This window comes from Lissotriton vulgaris, chromosome 4_1 (assembly GCF_964263255.1).
Source record: "Lissotriton vulgaris chromosome 4_1, aLisVul1.2, whole genome shotgun sequence".
NCBI lineage: Eukaryota > Metazoa > Chordata > Amphibia > Caudata > Salamandridae > Lissotriton > Lissotriton vulgaris.
This window is the reverse complement of record NC_141691.1, coordinates 567,846,894-567,868,377: the sequence shown is the minus strand read 5'-3', so window position 1 is coordinate 567,868,377 and position 21,484 is coordinate 567,846,894. Positions and strand designations below refer to the sequence as shown.

The following is a 21,484-nucleotide window of genomic DNA, read 5'->3' as shown; positions in this document are numbered from 1 at the left end:
ATAGAAATTTTATGGTCAGGAATGTTCCCTAACGTGTACCCCACCGTCTCCATGTACGAGCTTAAAGTGCATGTAACTTCCCTCCTGTGCCAGCTATGAAGACGCAAATACATTTGCGTCCAACATTAATATGTCCTCTTTCAGATCCACCCTGAATGGGTCGGATATTCCGTTCCTAAGTATGCCTTGCCACCGTCTTTGTATGGTGCACTTTCTGTATTCCTGGCTCTGTGTGAGCTAGGCCCCGATTTCTGTCATCGAGTCTTTTCTTTTAACAAAGTCATCTCTGCCTCCTGAAACTGCAACGTGGGATGCCCCCATGAACTCTGTCCTACTCCCTGCGAGGCGAGCGGGGCCTGGCTCGGCCTGCTTGCCTGCCAAAGACAGTATTTTACCTTCACGTTATCAGCATAGCCAAGCTCAGCTTCCCGAAAATACATTCCAGTCTAGCAGGGTAGATAAACAACCCCTCAGCTGCAGAGCAAAGGGCCCGGCCTTTCTGTCTCCATGCAAGTAATTCATAGCTCCCGTTACCATGGTAGGCCCATGGCCCCTTGTTTTACACACAGACACGTAGACACATATGCACGCATTCACAGTCAGTATAGGATAGCCTCTGCCCAAGAGACCTTTCCTTCTAGATAATATGGTTCCCAAACATCAGATATCAGATATGATATAGGAACGAGTTGATCTGACATGCCAGACTTCTGTCTCTTTCCTCTAGTGTAAATGTCAAGTCCCCTGCACCCTCCAGCTTCACGTCAATCCCACGTCATGCAGCTGCGCGCGCATCCAGACCTCAGATTTCTGCTGACATTGCAAGATTCTGCTATGTACCCACCTACTTGTGCCACTTTCATGTGACGTTTCTAGCACACACCTCTGTGTACGCCCTAGTTCACGCCTTCTGATTACGTATTGCTAACACGTGTGTGTTCTTATCTTGTTTCTCTCAGCTGTTACGCCTTCTGTATTGGTCCTCATTCTGTGCATTAAGTATAAAAGTTATGTATTGTCAATAAAGTATGGCTCTATCCCTTCCTGAACCCCAGCGGTGTCAGGAACATGATATCCGGTTCTGAACCATTCCTTTTTAAGGAATAAAACCCCTTAGAACTCTAACACCACGGACTCTGTCTCTTTCTTTCCGACTGAGTTATTTTATAGTACTTACCTGCATAGAAATTAGGACGGTAATTAAATATTTACCACATTAATTTTGGCGCCCGAACAGGAACCCCTCACCCACCCCACGCGCCGGTAGGTGCGTTGCAGCCTTTGCCCCCTGCCACAGTCAAGACGGACAATTACGCGTACCCGCAGGATTTCCTGTATCTCCCTCAGGCCTACGGAGGTGACGGAGACTGCGATCAGCACCCAGACGAGGCGGTGAGGAGTGCGGAGGATCCCGACCAGAGCCTAGCCGAAAGAAACAAGGTCCGAGGTGTCAAGAGGCCCACCAGTTCCGAAGTATTCACGTATCGAGTCGAGCCGAGTCCAGTCCAGTCGAGTTGTCCGAGGCCTTCCGTTCCGTGCTTCCCGGTGAGTACCGTTGCTGGGGACGCATCTAGACGGGTGCATTATTATGTATCCGGTAAAGACGGGTTTGGGTACACAAACACGGTCTGCACTGTTTTAGACAGTGTATCTGTACTGTTTAGCAGTATATCAAGTATTCAAGGGTTTCGATTTTTGTTCTCGTTTTCTGGAGTTCAAGGATAGTCCATATGTGTTCAAAATGTTTTCATGTGATTAATGTCGTGGTATGAGTGACTGTTTTGATGTACATTATTGTGTTTTTGTTTATTAACTGTGTTCGAGTTAGAGTAAGTAACAAGTATCGAGTATCAAGTACCAAGCGACAGGATGCCATTATTCAATAAATTAAGACAATTAGGAACTAGGAAAGGGATACTAGAGGAAGCGATTCCTGTCCCACCTAGGGACACTCCCGGAAATTTTATGTACCATAAGCATGGCTTAGATGCCATACTGTATCTAGATTTATGGGCCGATTATACCAAGCACCTAGAAGAGAAACATAGGTGGCCTGTTACAGGGACATGGGATGCCGAGTGCATCATGAGAGTAGAGGAAGCGCTATGGAAAAAGAAAGCCAGACAATCTCAGAAAGACGCCATTGAATTGTGGCGTAAAGAATCGCATAAACGTGCAGAAAAAGCATTCCGAAAAGCAGAAAAACATAGAGAAGAGTCGGATGAGGTCCGAGAAAACGAATTAGTTGCTGAAGGTATCCGAGTACAAGCAGAACAAGTAGACCGTATACGAAACACTCTTGCAAATGGCATGTATCTAATGGCCAAGGGTTCGCCTAAAGCCACTCCAGAAATACCGAAAGATCTACCGCCACCATTGGTTCCGACTAAAGTAAGACACAAGACCACAAAAGACATATTCCTTTCCTCCTATCTAGACGATGTAGCTCCTGCTTATACAAATCCACGTGCCCACGTACCGCCTACTGACGGTGACGGAGATGGCAACCTACTCCAAGACAATGCCCAGCCAGTACCGCAACAAGCTACACCCGTCCAACATCCTGTACCACCCATACCTATCCCCCCACCACTTCCCGCTCCTACTATTAATCCACTAAATCCTTTCGGGCCTGATCCTGGTAAAAGACAAGTTCCGTTACACATACAGACTCCACAGACAAGCCATGCTCAAGCCTCCGCTTCAGGAGGTGCGACAGGAGGTTACCAGACCCCGCCACAAACACACAGATTGACCCTTAGGGACATAGCAAAGCAACGTACACCCCGATTACAGAATTACAACCTACTTAAAGAACCACTTACAGATTGCAGATACGATCCAGTACCCGGTAAAACCGATAGAATGGAGCTAGCATCTCTACGCCTACGACGAGTTACAGATTATTTAATGTTATTACCAGGAATGACTGATCATCTAGACAGAATATATCATTTTATCCAGACAGGGGAAGGTCCTGAAAGTATTAAAGAGGCTATGGCTCACCAGAAAACTGACACTCAAGGTTGTATATTACGCTTCTTCATAAATTGTCTAATAAGAGAACAAGACAGGCCTGGTGTAGACAAGGACGATGTGGATGCACTAAACAAGTGGGGCCAGAATATAGCCGAGGGAAAGCATGATAAACAGAGCAGTATAGCAAATATGTACAAAAGAATCAGGAAAGCAGTAATAGAAATACATGAAAGAAAGGAACCAGAAAGGGAAGGAGATACCGACAAGATTGAATCCTCAGAGGAGGAAGAACTAGAGGATAACGACACGACCAAAGAAATGATAGCATACGTAGGTAAGGGAAATTACCTTAAGAAAGGCATTCGTCCAGAAAGCAAGAGAGTTTTTCTCTCTGGCATCTCAAAAACGAGCTCTCCTGAATATCTGTTTCAGGTTACCGACAAAATACTTCAAGAACGAATGGGGTACCATGTACTCAATTCTATGGATGAACAAGAACTAGCCCGATCAGCAGTACAATGGGCTGACAATCCTAGCACATATAATGACGATACAATAGCTCAGACATTTTTAAATCTTTCCCCAGACGAGCAGAAATTAGCTGGTATGTACATGATTCAGCATCTCATCACGTTATACAGAAATCAACATTCTGATCCAGGTCCCTTACCTGATACATTAGAAGCACTACTTTTGAATAGATGGAGAGGCCTAAGTACCAAGTTAATTAAAATAATTCTAGAACAACGGCACAGATATAACGCTTTCTTAGGCCCACAATATGTTTCAGCTCCGCCCCCAGAAAGAAAAATGTTTTACTTCGACAGACAGAATCCTTTACGAGAAGTACATCCAGTCAGAAAAGATGATGACACGCTAGAACGTGTATTTGTATATACACCTTTAACTAAAATGGAATTACTAGAAATGAAGAAACTAGTACCCTGCCACGATAAAGACCCGGCAGGTTTCCACCGAGAAATTAAAGACATGTTACTCATGGGAGATTACACGTATACGGATATTATGAAAATGTTAAAAGTACTGTTGCCCACAGGCATTTACGAGAAACTCAAGGAAAAAGAATGGGAGGTGGGAGATAAAAAGATTATTTGGACTGAAATAGAGGACGAGGAAAAAGGTCGCACTCCAGGGCTGGGCCTTGGGGACAAAGCTAAAGCATTACCAGGTTTAATAGTACAGGTTTTGCCAAGACTACTAACAACTAAAAAGGAAGACTGGGACGCAATCTCAGCCTGTAAACAGAAACACGATGAAGATACTAGTGATTTCTATTCAAGATTCGAGAAATGTTTTATTATCAATAGTGGCCTGAAACCAAGTAGCGAGTCATACCCGCACCTTTTTGTAACAAAATTAGTCGAGAATTCCATGACACAGGTTAAGAATCGTGTATATAAAGTCGAAAGCACTTGGCAAGCAAATACGCCAACCCAGATGTTACAAATGTTACAATATCACCAGAACAGAATTAGAGAAGAACAAGATCACGAACAGAGACGTATGAAAGACACGAAAATGAAAATGCTAGTTGCTCAGTCAGTTCCAGCTGACGGTCAGAAAAAGGGTGTGACACAGACAAGTAATTCCGCGGCTCCCGTTAAAGGGACATGCAACTATTGCAAGCAGCCAGGTCACTACGTACATGGATGTTCGGTCCTAAAATATAATATAGCAACAGGTAAAACTAAAGAAAGACCACGTCAGCCTAGACAAGATCAGGTCCAGCAACAGACTTTCCAGAACATACAGCCTACGCATGCTCCACCTCAGACAGTACAGACCGTAGCGGTATCACAGCCACAGCCTATTGCCGCGACGCAGCAAGTTTCACAGCAGATGTACCAGTATGCCCAATCTGATTATCCCGATTATCAGCGATACACATGAAACAGCCTAGAGAGGGAGGTTGGCTTGCCTCTTATTGAAATTCCTGTAGATCAAGAGGGTCCTTATGTACATAGCCAAGTATTGGGAAAAGACAGAAAGTTTCTAATTGACACAGGGGCAAGTCGCACCACGATCAGTCACGACGAAGTTCCAGGGGCACCCCTCTCAGGCTCACAGAATGTTTCCCTTGGTTTTTCAGGACAGCCTATTGTAAATGAAGTATCAAAACCTGTCCCCCTAGCAGTAGGTCCATTATCACGTGTTACAGACCTGTTACTCACGAAATCATGTCCAGAAAACTTGCTAGGTATCAAGACACTGAAGGCTCTAGGAGCAGTGATATGTTGTTCTCCGGAGGGAGTTAGACTTTTCCTACGTGACTTTAAAGGTCACTATGTACTACGAGAATTTGATGTCAGATTGAAAGATGTACCGAAACACCTGTGGGCACAAGGCCCAACCGATGTAGGTTGTATGCACATCACACCATACCGCGTTACACTCAAGCCAGGAGTTGTATTACCCCGAATCAGACAATACAAGTTACCACCCGATGCTGTAGTGGCTTTACTGGAAATCATTGAAGAGCTCATTGCCCAAGGAGTGGTCGTAGAAACCGACTCCAATATCTGTAATTCTCCTATCATTCCGATTCTTAAACGTACTGATCCCAATGCACCGCCGGTATATCGGCTGGTGATTGATTTACGAGAACTAAATAAATGCATTGTACCACAGTATCCTGTGGTTCCCGACATCTCATCATTATTGACTGCTATTGATCCAGAGGCGACGTTCTTTACTGTAATTGACCTCAAGAACGCCTTCTTCATTGTACCCATTGATCCGGAGAGCCAATATCTCTTCGGATTCTGTTTAAATGGCCGAAGTTTCAAATTTTCACGCGCACCTCAAGGATTCACAGAAAGCCCCAGCATCTATAGCCAAGCACTGAAAAGACAACTTGATTGTATCCAAATGCCAGTTAACACTGCCTTACTACAGTACGTCGATGATCTGCTGATCACCGCACGAAGTGAACCCGAATGTGAACAAGCATCACTGACAGTTTTGCATTTTCTGGCTGACAAGGGACACAAGGTGTCTCCTTCGAAGCTACAATTCTGTGTTCAGCAAGTGGTGTACCTTGGGCACTTGCTGTCCAAGTGGGGGAGACAGCTCACACCTGATCGCGTTCAGTTAATTGCACAGTTACCACAACCCAAGACAGAAAAGGAAGTGCGGGCCTTTATAGGCCTCACCTCGTACTGCAGACAATGGATTCCTCAGTATGCATTTCTAGCTAAACCACTGATACAGTTGACAACACAGGAGGCAGCGACTTCGACTGTCCTCCCTTGGACTCAGGAACATACACAGGCTTTTGAGGAATTAAAGAAAGCTTTATGTCAAGCACCAGTTTTAGCGACACCATGTTACAGCAAATCTTTTACACTTTTTTTTACAGAACGTGATGGTACAGCGTTGTCTGTCCTCACACAAGATCAAGCAGGTTCACATAAGCCTTGCGCTTATTTTTCAAGTACATTAGATCCAGTGGCCCAGGCTCTGCCTGCGTGCTTAAAATCAGTTGCAGCGACAGCTCTAGCCATCAGACAAAGCGACTCAATAGTATTAGGACATCCATTGACAGTACAAGTTCCACATTCTGTAGAAGTTCTGCTAAATAGGACACAGACTCAACACCTGACTATAGCATGATTGACAGGTTATGAACTGACGTTATTCCAGCCACACATAGAAATCAGACGCTGTAACATACTCAATCCTGCCACATTGTTACCCTCGATTATGACAGATTCAGCCCCGCATGATTGTATAGAGATCATTAATGCAGTAACAAAGCCCCGACGAGACTTGACAGATGTTGCACTGACTAATCCAGACCTGACACTTTACGTGGACGGTTCATGTATGAGAACAAGCACAGGAGAATTAGTGGCTGCCTATGCAGTGACCACTGAAACTGAAGTCAAAGAAACACACCGTATTGATATACTGTCCGCTCAAGCAGCAGAGCTTATCGCTCTGACCCGAGCCTGTATACTAGCCAAGAACAGGAATGTTAACATATACACAGATTCACGTTATGCCTTCGGAGTTGTACACGACTTCGGAATGTTATGGCAAGAACGAGGTTTTTTGACCTCTCACGGAGCCAAGATCCAACACGGTCCTCTCATTCAAGCACTGTTAGAAGCAATACATCTGCCTTCAGGCATATCCATCATGAAGTGTAAAGCACACACTAGAGTTACAGATTCTATTTCCCGGGGTAATGACCTGGCAGACCAAACAGCAAAACATACAGCATTGACTCACACCCAGACAACTGATGTGACACAGACAATAGTACCGACACACTGTATGACAGTTAGGGATCCCACACTAGATGTAATTGATATTCAGACACATGCTACTCCAGACGAAATCAAGAAATGGACTGAACTAGGAGGGATCCAGACAGACCAGGGATGGGTGACAAAAGGGAAAGCCACATGGTTTCTCCCCGACTCTATGGTTCAAGTCATAATTAATACAGCACACAGTCCAGCACACTTAGGAGAGAAAGCTATGTTAGACAGTTTACAGAATCTATGGTACAACAAACATTTACGAGCAGCAGCAAAACAGAAAGTGCGTACTTGCATGATCTGTTGTCAGTTCAATCCAGGTAAAAGCGTCCCTGTAGAGCAAGGTGGATTTCATCCTCCTGATCACCCTTTTGAAGTCCTCCAGATGGATTATATCCAGATGGAACGTTGTCGAGGATTCAGGTACGTCCTCGTAGTTGTTTGTGCACTTTCCCGTTGGACAGAAGCATATCCAGTCCCAGATTACACTGCCCCGACCACTGCCAAGCAGCTGGTTCGAGAATTCTTCCCACGGTACGGCCTGCCTCGTATCGTGTACTCAGATAACGGACAGCCATTCTCATCCGAGCTCATGAAGCAGGTTTCGCTCTTGCTAGGATATCAGTGGAAATTCCACTGCGTCCGACATCCCGAGGCAGCTGGCCTTGTAGAGAGGCACAATCAGACACTGAAAACACGCCTTGCCAAAATATGTAAAGAGAAAGGGGTCGACTGGATAGTCGCCCTGCCAGTTGCACTATTCTATATGAGAATGGTCCCACATTCGAGATCAGGACTATCCCCGTATGAAGTGGTCTTTGGCAGACCACCAAATATGTGGGGGACGCCCATGCCTAAGAAAATAACTGATGTTGACTGTAATATGCTGACAGATTACCTTGCCTCTTTGATGTCTGCACTCCAATCGTGTCGTTCACAGGTTGCTGCAGCCTTTCCCGACAACACTGATGTAAAGCCACACGATGTCCGTCCAGGGGATACTGTCCTAGTGAGAAATTTCGACAGGAGGAGTCCGCTGGAGCCCCGCTGGCAGGAGCCGAAGCTCGTCCTTCTGACCACGAGGACTGCAATCAAAGTTGAAGGCCGTAAGGGGTGGATTCATTCGAGTCACGTTAAAAAATGTAATGAACTGTTGCCAGAGACTGACTCTTCCACCCCTTCAAAGGACTGCCCAGATTCTAGTGACTCTAAACTTCCCATGGTAGAGAAAACTCCGCAAGAGGAGTATAAATCAAAGTTGCGGTCTAGCAAGTCAGACAGTTTAATTGTTTAAGTCCTCCCCTAGGTGAATCAGTTAAATAGTTTCTGACATGTATCCCCTAGACCCCAATAGAGAGAGAGATAGAGAGAAACAAATCAAGAAGCAACGATATTGCAAATCTCTCAAAAGTTACTGTATTGTTACCTTATGGATCATGTTTTCTTTAAGTCTTACGGTTATTGTCACAAGTGTAATTTTGCATATCTATTTTCCTATTGCTACACGTGTACATTCTTCTTCTAATACCACTGCCGAGCATTCTTTTAGCGAATTACCGCCTCGCGAGTTGTCTTACCGACTTGCGCTGCGCAACAATACATTCATTAGTATGTTACATCACTCTCATCAGACCAGCAACGCTACAAATTGTTGGATATGTGGCCGACTCCCCCCCTATCAGAAATATGAGGGAGTTCTGCCCCTTTTCCCGTACCCGTTCACACACAATGGTTCATGTGGCGCATGGTTTAGTTTGATTAATTCTTTAGATTCAAATTCCGTAGTTTATCAGGGTAACTGGGTATGGGGAAACCTGAACACAGTTCTGCATAAAGTATGTTATCCTGACAAAGAGGGACTTCCCAAAAGGACAGGGACTGATCTAGAAAATGAAGTATATGGATTAGGAAATTTTACACTTAACCTCATGATTCTGAATGTTGAATCCGAAACCAAGCCAGACTTGCCCACTATGTCAGTATTACCAGTAAAGGGTGAATTATGTGTCAGAAAGAATGGTTCAGTACACCTGGGTCATAGTAAATGTACTACTGTGATCAAATTTAGTGATAAGGGCAAGTCCACGTTCAAAGCTACCCGTCATTCCTACTTCATTTGTGGTCAGACAGCATACATACGTTTGCCACTAGATTGGGATGGTACCTGTTATATTGGATTCTTACTGCCACCTGTTTTCCTAGCTCCACCCGATTATCATAGAAATTCCCGTCTAGTTCACAGACCCAAAAGAGATCTCCCAATTGTCGACTATACTGAGACAGCATGGGAACAGTACACAGATTTCAATAAAGGTTTCTTTCCCTATTTAGGTGCTATCTTTAATAGTAAGTCTATCCGTCACTTGACCAGAACTCTCGAAGCAGTAGTGAAAGAGACTACTTCTGCCCTAGGTAACTTGACCGAAGAACAGTCTGCTATGAGACTTGTCGTTCTTCAAAATCGTCTTGTCCTTGACGTCATACTAGCCGATCGAGGAGGAGCCTGTAAGGTCCTCGGGTCAGCTTGCTGTGTTTTCATTCCAGATAATGCTCCGTCCGTATATAAGGCTATTACCCGTCTCCATAAGATAGCTAGTCAGATACATCAGAACCCAGGCACCTGGACTTGGTCCGGTTGGCTCTGGACTACTATTTCAGCTTGGGGATGGAAAATACTGTCACTCCTTGGAACAATACTACTTGTAGTATTCAGTTGCTGTCTATGTTTACAATGTGGGCCAGCGATTTGCGGCTTGTGCGCCACATCCTGCACTCCCCATTCAAGTCAACGTTCTAAATCCCGTTTGAGAAAGGATGAGCAGATGATGCTCACTACACAGATAAATGGATTAATGAAGATTGATGTATCATGAAGGGTCCGTAGGGAACAAGGAGGGAATGAGGAAATAGAAATTTTATGGTCAGGAATGTTCCCTAACGTGTACCCCACCGTCTCCATGTACGAGCTTAAAGTGCATGTAACTTCCCTCCTGTGCCAGCTATGAAGACGCAAATACATTTGCTTCCAACATTAACATGTCCTCTTTCAGATCCACCCTGAATGGGTCGGATATTCCGTTCCTAAGTATGCCTTGCCACCGTCTTTGTATGGTGCACTTTCTGTATTCCTGGCTCTGTGTGAGCTAGGCCCCGATTTCTGTCATCGAGTCTTTTCTTTTAACAAAGTCATCTCTGCCTCCTGAAACTGCAACGTGGGATACCCCCATGAACTCTGTCCTACTCCCTGCGAGGCGAGCGGGGCCTGGCTCGGCCTGCTTGCCTGCCAAAGACAGTATTTTACCTTCACGTTATCAGCATAGCCAAGCTCAGCTTCCCGAAAATACATTCCAGTCTAGCAGGGTAGATAAACAACCCCTCAGCTGCAGAGCAAAGGGCCCGGCCTTTCTGTCTCCATGCAAGTAATTCATAGCTCCCGTTACCATGGTAGGCCCATGGCCCCTTGTTTTACACACAGACACGTAGACACATATGCACGCATTCACAGTCAGTATAGGATAGCCTCTGCCCAAGAGACCTTTCCTTCTAGATAATATGGTTCCCAAACATCAGATATCAGATATGATATAGGAACGAGTTGATCTGACATGCCAGACTTCTGTCTCTTTCCTCTAGTGTAAATGTCAAGTCCCCTGCACCCTCCAGCTTCACGTCAATCCCACGTCATGCAGCTGCGCGCGCATCCAGACCTCAGATTTCTGCTGACATTGCAAGATTCTGCTATGTACCCACCTACTTGTGCCACTTTCATGTGACGTTTCTAGCACACACCTCTGTGTACGCCCTAGTTCACGCCTTCTGATTACGTATTGCTAACACGTGTGTGTTCTTATCTTGTTTCTCTCAGCTGTTACGCCTTCTGTATTAGTCCTCATTCTGTGCATTAAGTATAAAAGTTATGTATTGTCAATAAAGTATGGCTCTATCCCTTCCTGAACCCCAGCGGTGTCAGGAACATGATATCCGGTTCTGAACCATTCCTTTTTAAGGAATAAAACCCCTTAGAACTCTAACACCACGGACTCTGTCTCTTTCTTTCCGACTGAGTTATTTTATAGTACTTACCTGCATAGAAATTAGGACGGTAATTAAATATTTACCACAGGAGAACTATTTTTTAACATAACTAGCTAAATTTTAATTACTGTAGTTTTCCTTGTACTCCTCATCCTTAGTTCCCCAACATATTCACAACCTAATGACGAGCATTCGCTCTGGTTGTAATATGCTGTTAGCAGGAAGAGTAGAATGGCCTATGGGACCTGTTGGTCCCTGTATTGGCACAGACTGAGTTGTATGTGCCTTGGGAGCCAAGTCCAGGGGAAAATGTTTTCTGGTTCTCAGACACCTTTGCACCAGCCGTCTCATGCATGTTTAGGAAGGTGAATGGGACTATGCTTCAAAGTTCACTGTCTTCATTGAGTTGTACTTGAGAAAACAAAAAAAGAGACTGGAAGAATAATTGCCAGCCTGATCTGGATTACATTCAGGGTTGTATTAACGTTGATTTCTGCATTCTGCATTTGAAACAGTACATACTGCAAGAAAATGAATATCTTGTTATAGCATCACTTTATTTGATTCTTTTTTAAATCCTAGGTCAGTCAGATGACGTGCAGATGCTCCTAAACTTCGGAGTTGATCCTAGTTTAAAAGATGTCCAATACAGGGGTGCTGCGGATATACTGAGGAAGAACAAAAATTTTAAAGCTGAGGACCTAATAAAGAAGCATTTGGCCAGACAAGACATCTCTATCACTGTTCCTGTTAAGATGCCAGGTACATTACGCTGACATTTATGTTCCAACCTAAGTTCCTAAATTAATTCTGTTAAGTTTTCTTATATCAAGCCTCGAAAAATCATAAAAATATTACTAGAATTGCAAGTCTAGTTACTAGAATAATCTACTTGATCTAACTGTAATGTACTTTTAAAAAATTTTAAGATTTTATTTGTAGAAAAATAAGTAAACACAGCTCCGTGCCTACAACCCTGGTTGGGCTGGCAGTGCAGAATAGCATCAGGTTTCGCAGTGTAGGCAGGGGAACAATACACAGCAAGCTGCCAATAACCCTTTCCGGCCGGCCGTGTCCAGTGAGGTATTTTGGCGAGCACTTGTGTAGGATCGTGGTCATTGAAGACCAATCATAAGCAATATACAAAATCACTTGACATAATTGACAGTATAGAGTGACCAGTCAGAAATCAGGAACATGCTGTTAAACCTATGAATGACTCTGCCATAGACCTTAATGTCTCCCTGGGTGGTGTGGTCTAGCCAGGAGAAGGTGCTACATGCTTTCAATTCGCGACCCGTCACTGAGCCCCGCATCGTGGGAGTGAGGCCTCTCAGTCGTGTCTGTAGTGGTGTTTTTTTCCAGAAGGTATGTTTGAAGGGGGGCCCATATGTCGCGTGTGCAGGAGGAAGGTGATAATAAGTCCGCATAAGTGTGTAATTGCTGTTGGCAGTAGATGACATCATGCAGCCAGTCCTTAAACTTGGGCGCTCTCCCTCTACCCCACCTGCAGGCGATTCGCCGCTTGACGAGAAGGAGTGCCAGGGAGATGTACTTCCCCACTGCAGCCACCAATGCCTCAGTGTACCCTAGAAGCGCGATTAGAGGGTCGTCGGGGACGTGTAACCCAGTCATTTGATCAAGCGCTGCCAGCACTTCCGTCCAATTGTAGCGTATGGGGGCAGTCCCAGGCTAAGTGGTGGGAATCTGCCCCTTCTCTACCCGGTCATTGTTACGGAGGCGCCTCAAGCGTACAGTTGTATAATAGAGGCAATGGATGTATTTGTAGTGGATGTTGCGCAGTCTGCTGCTAGCCGAAAAATTACCAGTTTGGCAGCAGCAGAATGACTACTGGTCGTCAGTGAGGGGGGAGCCGAGGTCCTTTTCCCAATGTGCCCTGACCGTGGGGCGGTCATACGTGCTGTCCTTTTGAGTAGTACGGTAAAGCAGCGACACAACATGTGTATGGGTAGTTTGCTGCAGGAGGGCGTGTGAGGGAGACAGGATGGGGGATTCCTGCGGGAAGCACTGGGTGAGAGCCTTCTCATCCTGTCGTAGCCTAACGTAATAGAAACGCTCCAGGGGGGTGAGTAAGGTAGTACCAAAGAATTCTTCACTGGTGCAATACGTGCCTTTGACACATAGGTTACCCCAGGTCTGAATGGAAAGTTTTCGGAGGAGCTGGCGGCAGCCCCCCTCCTGAGTGACAGGGAGGTCGAGTCTGCCATAGAGGGGCATCAGGGGGGAGTAGAGGATGGTGGTGTGGAGAAGGTTGGCCAGATCCCACCATGCGCTAGTGGTGCAGTTTACAGTGGTGGAGGCCAAACGCCTAGGAATCGCTGGTGCGCTGAGGTAGGCGGAGCAGGGGGTTGGGTCCATAAATCCGTCTTCTATTGCCAGGTGGGCAATGTAAGGGGGAGGTTTATCCAGTACACCGCAAAGTGAGCCTGTGCACAACTGAAATATAGCTCCAGATCTGGCACTTCAAAACCGCCGGCATCGAAAGGCTGAGTGAGAGTGTCCCATCGTAGCCTAGCCTGCTTCCCTCCCCAGGTGAGGCGGATGAGTTGAGTTTTTAGGGCTTTAAAGAAGTGGCCGCTGGGGGCATAGGAAATATTAATGAAAAGATAAAGCAATTTGGGTAATATTACCATTTTGATAAGGGAGGTCCCTCCTAGCCAGGGAGAGCGGAAAGGCAATCCATCTGGTGATTTTCTCAGGAGATCGAGCGTTCTCCCGTAATTGGCGGTCATCAAACCGTTTTGATTGTGAGTTATGACTATGCCGAGGTATGTGAGTGTATCTGTGCACCATGTGAGGGGGTAGTCGGGTGTGAACTGAGTAGTGGTGTCAGTGAGGGGGTAGATTTGAACTGTAATTTACTTGACTCGTAAACTGATTTCAAATTATGTGGTTCTAGGCAAACATTACATTTTTGGGAACCTCCCTAAAAGAGCACCTTCAAAAATGCAAGTTCAGCATTTCTTCTCTACAAAAAAAATAAATAAATTGTATTCAACAGCTAAAGTGTTTGCTCCGTGTAATATAAGAATCAACCCCACAATCAGAGTACACTTGACCCCTGGCTTGCCTCTTAGGTCACTAATAGCATTGTCATCAAAGCGGGTGCCGGTATATTTCTCAGTTCATGTTAAAAAACTCACTGTTAATAAATATGTTACTAAAGAATGATGTGGTAGTGCAGTCGTTTATAAACAGCACATTTTCCATTGAAATGGCCACAAACTTTTATTACTAAAATGCCGTTTTACTGATAAAACTATATAGCTTAAAAAGTATGGAAAATGCTGTTCAACAAAAATATTTATCTTTGGCACATCACCCGGAAAAGCGTTTTCATCCTATAAAAATGTCTTTTCACCCCACAGAAATACAAAAATGTGCCTTCATAACTAATTAAATATATTTTGAAATGTCTGTACAGTTCACTTATTAGCTATTTCAATGTTATATTAGAAAAAAGGCCTGACATTTACAGCCTTTCAATTCACGCACTTTGCGCAATACGATTGTCACTCTGTTCCCTCTACAAAATCCTCTTAACTTTACAGTCTGAGAAAGAAAAGTTAATGTAGGAAGACAAACTGCTTTTTGACCTCTCTCTCTGAATGCAGAGCAAATGTGACAAGATAAAAATAAGATTTAAAGGCATCTTTACTGCTCATTCACTTTGTGAGTGGACAGAACAGCTGTTTTTGTGAGCTCACCAGAACGGGCAAGTAGGCTCTAAAAATAGCTTGCCCTGATGAAATCTGACTCACCATAGCGAGTGAGCGAATAGATATCTCAAGGCTTGCAAATTTGTAGTTCATGTTAATTTTTTTTCATGTAAATCATTCAGATTTTTCTAGTTTGCCTTTTCTTGGGGTGCTAGGTTTGTCAGATATCATTGGTAAGTAACCTGCATAGATGCTGTTTATCATCTTTGCCAAACGGTCACAAAATTAATGCTTTTCAATTAGGTAGCCAAGCTTCTCACTTTGAGAGTTGACTCTCAAGATGAGGAGTAGTCAAAGCTTACTTCGTGAAAAAGAGCGGGTTAGAAGCTCAGGTTGACATCATGTGCTGTAGATCACTTTATGCACTCACAACCTGTCTGTGTCTTGTGGGGAGCGGTTCACTGCATAACTGATCTTGTTCCCACGCTGGGCTTTACAGAGCTGTGCCAAGGTGGTGCGGTTTATTCCGGACTTCGTGGCTTCAAGGAAATAAGAAGCTGAGGCATTTTGGGTATATGTAAGATTTGGGTGAATGCAGCACATGAGCCTCTAGAACAGTGCTCTATGGAAATGCTGTGCTATCACCGCCAGGGAACCTTCTTTCCTTTACTGCCGCCAGCAATCTCTCCCTATGTCCTTTGGAAGCTTGGAGACCCCAGTTTCCTGTTTGAGGCTATAAGGCTCTATTCAGCATCCTACCACTCTCTGAGCATCACTTTTCGACCCAGAGGTGCCCATGGCCTCCCTACCACTGTGTTCCTGGACAATTGCCCAAAACTCACTACTGCTTTGGGAAATGGCGAAGATCTGCAGATTTAGGAGCTGTCTCTTCCACCTCTCCTATCCTGGTGGAAAGGCTACTGTGATTTCTTGGCCCCCTCCCCTCTGCCTTTCACAATGCTTGCATCTCAGGCGGAGGTGGAGTTTGCAGCAGTGCCTGTCCCCAAGATGGCGACTGGGGCCAGTCCTGACTACCGCCGTGGGGGACTCCTGAGTACCGGGCACTCCCAAACTTAGCTGGTGGGACGTTCTACGGGATCAAGTATCTCTCCTGATCTAAAATCATTGGTCATCGTCCTGTTCAGGATAAGCCCTCACCCGACCCCGCTCCTGCTCACCCTCCATGACACGTGACTAGGAGATCTTCGCATCGGCAGCTGAGACCTTGACATTTTGACTGATGCCCGGTGTAGCTATCTTGCGAGCTAAAGGGGAGATGTGCTAGGGATTTCCCTCCTTGGCCATCACCTACCCAGCTGGTCTTTTGGCAAACTCTCCTGTGTCTCTCTACTGAACTTTTCTCTCTTCTCCTCTTCACCATACCCCCTAACCCCCTCCTCTCTACACTTCTCCTCTTTCTATTGACTTTTTCCCTCACCCGTCCTTGCTCATAGTTCCCACCCTTTCTTCTGTGAACTTTCCCTTGTCAGTCGAGACCTAGCTATCTGACTGATGCCCGATGGAGCTACCTGTTTAGCTATTGGGGTGATGGGCTGTGGATTCCCTCCTCGGACGTCACCTACCCAGTCTATCTTTAGGCAGACTTCTTTTTGTCTCTCCTCCCGTCTTTTCATCGCTCCTTCTGTCTTTTCCCTCATCCTCCCCTTCACACTTCCCCCTGCTACCCCTCCTCTCTATTTGTCTCACCTTTCTTTCATCTCCCAATTTGTTGCTTAATTTATGACTTAATGTGAATTTGTTTTCATTCTCTGTAACATTGTGTAGCCTAATGTAAAGTGCTCTGATACCTATGGGTCTAGCCAGCACTATATATCACTCATAAATACCGTTCCTCTGAACTTCTGTTGGACCTTTTGCGACCCCCCATGGGCCTCAAAACTGTTTGTACTCACCTCGATGCACGAGCAACCTTGGCAGATGCCCGGTGGAGCTGTCACATGCAGCTAAAGAGGAGTCTGGCCCTGGCTTCACCCTCTCGGCCGTCACCTACCCAGCCGGACATCTGACATTGTTTTCCTCATTTTTACCGTTGTGTATTCCCTCCCTCCCCCTCCTCCTCCCCAGTGACTCTTTGATTTAAGTGATGTAACTATGTAACCTGTAACTCGCTGAAGCGAATGTAAAGTGCTCTGATACCTCCAGGTCTAGCCAGCGCTATATAAAACTTTTCAAATAAATAAATAAAACAACCTAAACTTTCTTGGATGCTTCATTCATGTACACAAGCAACCTTCTTCTGATGAGGCAAAACTGAGAATCTGGGGTTGCTTCTGTGAACTGATGCATAGTGGATTCTGAGAACATGATTACAAGCCATTTTCCTAACTGACAGGAATATTTTGAAAAATAACTTGAAACATTCCGGACCCAACGCTAGATGGTGGGAGAGTGTACAGTAGGTGAATCTACAATACTGTAAATTATGAAACCGAGAATTACAGTTAAGTAACGTTTTCAATTTCCTAGGAGAGAGTAAATTACACTTCACAGCTTATTGTCATGTTGACGAATTATCTTTTGAAAATTGAAATGACTTTCAATCAATCAATCAAAACATTTGTATAGAGCGCTACTCACCCGGAGGGTCTCAAGGCAATTGGGGGAGGGGGGTCCGCTACTTCTCGAACAGCCAGGTCTTGAGTTGCTTCCTGAAGGAGAGGTGGTCTTGGGTCAGGCGGAGGTGGATGGGGAGGGAGTTCCACGTCTTGGCAGCCAGGTAGGAGAAGGATCTATCTCCCGTTTTGGCTCGTCGGATGCGGGGGACTGCGGCGAGGGCATGGCTGGTCGATCGTAGCTGGGGGGGTGGGAGTGTGGAAGGTCAGGCGGTCGTTGAGGTATCTTGGGCCTTGGTTGTGGAGAGCTTTGTATGCGTGGGTGAGGAGTCGGAACGTGATTCTCTTGCTGACGGGGAGCCAGTGCAGGTTTCTCAGGTGTTCGGAGATGTGGCTGTGTCGGTGGATGTCCAGGATGAGGCGTGCTGAGGCGTTCTGAATGCGCTGGAGCTTTTTGTGAAGTTTGGCTGTGGTTCCGGCGTAGAGGGAGTTGCCGTAGTCCAGTCGGCTGGTGACAAGGGCTTAGGTGACCATCTTCCTGGTTTCGGTGAGGATCCACCAGAAGATCTTACGTAGCATGCGTAGGATGTTGAAGCACGACGCGGAGACGGCGTTGACTTGTCTGGTCATGGAGAGGGAGGAGTCCAGGATGAAGCCCAGGTTGCGTGCGTGGTCTGTGGGTTTGGGTGCGCTGCCCAGGGCAGGGGGCCACCAGGAGTCGTCCCAGGCGGAGGGCGAGGATCCCAGGATGAGGACTTCCGTCTTATCTGAGTTCAGTTTCAGGCTGCTGTTCATCATCCACTCGGCTACATCTTTCATTCCTTCGTGTAGGTTGGTTCTGGCGGTGGCGGGATCGTTGGTGAGGGAGAGGATCAGCTGGGTGTCGTCGGCGTAGGAGATGATGTTGAGGTTGTATTGGCGTGCGATGGCCGCGAGGGGGCTCATGTAGATGTTGAACAGCGTGGGGCTGAGTGATGATCCTTGTGGTACGCCGCAGATGACTTCGGTGGCCTCGGATCTGAACGGGGGGAGGCGGGCTCTCTGTGTTCTTCTGGCGAGGAAGGAGATGATCCACTCCAGTGCCTTCTCCTGGATTCCAATGTTGTTGAGGCGCTGCACTAGGGTGCGGTGGCAGGCCGTGTCGAACGCAGCGGAGAGGTCCAGGAGGATGAGGGCCGCTGTTTCCCCGTTGTCGAGCAGGGCTCGGATGTCGTCGGTGACTGCGATGAGGGCGGTCTCGGTGCTGTGGTTGGCCCGGAAGCCAGACTGCGAGTGGTCGAGGGATCCATTCGTCTCGAGGAAGGCGGCCAGCTGTCGGTTGACTTAACCTAACTCTAGGTAACCCCAAACCGTCTTGCAGCTCTTAAATACATCGGGCCCAATTATGAGATACCAAGAGCAATATCCCCAGCGAAGTGAGAGGAACACTGCTCTGGAGGGAATCATAGGTTGCAGACAGGCACAGTCTGGCCCTGGCCAGACCCTACGGCACCATGTGGAGAGCAGACAATTCTTTGTCAGTTAGGCTACAACCTGACATGGCAATAGACAGGCAAGCCATTCCATCTTCCAACGCACACCACCCAACACTATTCCCACCTTACTGCCTTTTTCCATCTGGGCAGAGCTGGCAGAAGATGGCACTGGTAAACTCCCCTGAATCTGGCAAAACCCGCCTGAAAAGACCGGTTACTTTCAGTCTTCTAGGTTTTCCCTATTACGGAGAGTCAAACTTGTGATTGCTGTTAAACTCATGGGTAGATATCAACCACAATTGTTTATTTTGGACCCAGTACTTCTTCACAGAATGAACAGGGAACTCATAATGGGGCTGTCAATGTAAATCTACTCATAACATTGTCACTGCAGCAAATGTTATTCTATTGGTCCAGGTTCCTGTTGAGTCTGGGATGTTGGGGAGCGCACAAATGTGTACTTCCACAAAGGGGGTATTGTGGGATTAAGGGACAAATATATTGGAATTCTAAATTCAGTTCTGTTCCTAGACCAACCTTCTGTATGACACTAGAAAATGTAGCTGTTTTCTTTGCAGCTGAGTTAGAGTATCCAATCCAAATATAAAAGGTGTCACACCCAAAACTTCCTCCAGCTCCGGGAACAGTGACTCCTGCTCCTAGGGTCCCACAACAAGTTAGAGTACAACCGGTTGTTATTGTGTGTCATGAGACCTATTTAGCTATGGACGATTACCCACTATGCTGTTCCAGTAGCCTCTCAAGGGCCTTTATATCCGCGAACACAAGTCTTAATTAAGATCTTTGCAGTAACTGAGGGCACCATTTCTAACTGGGAACAGGTTAAGGCTTGATAGCCACCCTAATAAAAGATCTACAGAACAGTTTTGATAACAAAAGATTATTAAAATGGTTCAGGAATCAGGGAGAGCCTAACACTGTGACAACCAGCTCCTTCATCGTCCTTCTTTGGCTGGGAAGGTGGGCGATGGCACCCTACAAGGACAAAGTGGGCCGGTGATGTTCTAGGTTCACTCTTGCAATGATGACCGGCTATGATGAAGCATCATGATCCATTTGATGCATTGACTTCTCCAAGCCAGCTGTACTGCAGGGTCTTATAGCTCCTTGGAAACCTTATTCCTTCAAACCTTTTCCCAAGCAGATTTTCTAGACCGCTGGGCCTTGTGCTGAACTTCATGCTATCATGTCAACTCCCACTAGCATTTCAGTCCAGCTCCTCATACAGTAAAACTCTCATTCTCATCCCAGATTACAGGAACAAAGCGTCTTTGCAAGCTTCTCAGATTGAAACCCAGTCTGATATGGACTCAGACAGTTCAGAACGGAGCGGGAATGGCAACATTGCAAATGTTCCTGTCGTGATCTTGTTATCTTTTTCTCTGCATGGGCCCTAGGCATTCAGAGAAAGATGCTAAACTAAGTCTAAGCTGGCTGGTAACATGTTTGTTTTTTCTTTAATGAAGCTGGATCTAATCTGATGGTCTGCTACATTAAAAAGTCCAGATCTATTCTTGTCCTGGATGTGTGCATATTCCTGCTGTCCAGATTTTGAAAGCCTATGAGTAAGAGTCCCCAGTTTGACTGGTTTGGACTGGTTCCTGGTGAACTGTTAATTGCACTAAAAAATGTCAAGCATCTATTTTTTCTGCCAAGGTAAATGGTCACAGCACTGGAAATGGGTAGATTGGTGTGGTTCACTCGGGGCAGGTGTAACTGACTCCAGACAACAGAATGGGCTGGTGATCTCCCTTTCTACAGGCAAAAGTCCCTGGTGATGTGTCTAAGTGACATCCTGCTGCTCAAGTGAAAATTCTGGCAGACCTAGTATGTTTTCTTGTGCCAGAAACCTGTGTCACGCTTCTGACAAACTCACCCAGTCCAGTCAAAGTGGTATTCCTTGAATGTGGATGACTGCTGTTCCGAAGGACAGGCTGTGACTCCCAAACAGTGGTATTTACTGATTATTTTAGTGGGATACAGGCCTTTTTGCTTGAGCCCCACGGCTTGTCATGACTTGGCATCCTTATTTCAGCTGGTCTTGTGTATGTGAGGTGCACATGAGTGTATTTAGGTCCAAGTGAGGTGAAGTACCTATATTGGGATCTCCCCAGTTCTATGTTACCTCAGTGTTTGTATAGTGATCCATATGGTTTAATAGAAGTGGGAACTGTTGTTTGTTTTCTGACTGTACTGCACCTCAGATAGTTGACCACTCTTAGAGTGCTGCGTAAAGCAAACTTCAATTTAGCTTTAATCCTTGATAAAGGAGAAGTAAGAATTGTTTGCTGTACTGGACCTGGATCTAGCACATCCGTTATGTCGGCCTGTGTCCGAGCCAGAGTAACACCGAAAAAAAGGAAATGGCCAAAGGCATGCTTAGATTACATACCTCTAGCTCAGAAGTTGGAATGTCTTCCTGTCCCCTGCATACT

General features: G+C 45.9%; 1 protein-coding gene across 3 annotated transcripts in view; it reads left to right on the top strand.

The window, feature by feature from the left end:
* The window catches only part of TRANK1 (tetratricopeptide repeat and ankyrin repeat containing 1), a 1,005,982-nt gene that overhangs the window by 411,925 nt on the left and 572,573 nt on the right, over window positions 1-21,484 (top strand). For all 3 annotated transcript variants that reach the window (XM_086964756.1, XM_086964757.1, XM_086964755.1), the window contains one exon: window positions 11,883-12,062. In XM_086964756.1, coding sequence (XP_086820882.1) covers window positions 11,883-12,062 — 180 coding nt within the window. The remainder of the gene's footprint in view (window positions 1-11,882; window positions 12,063-21,484) is intronic.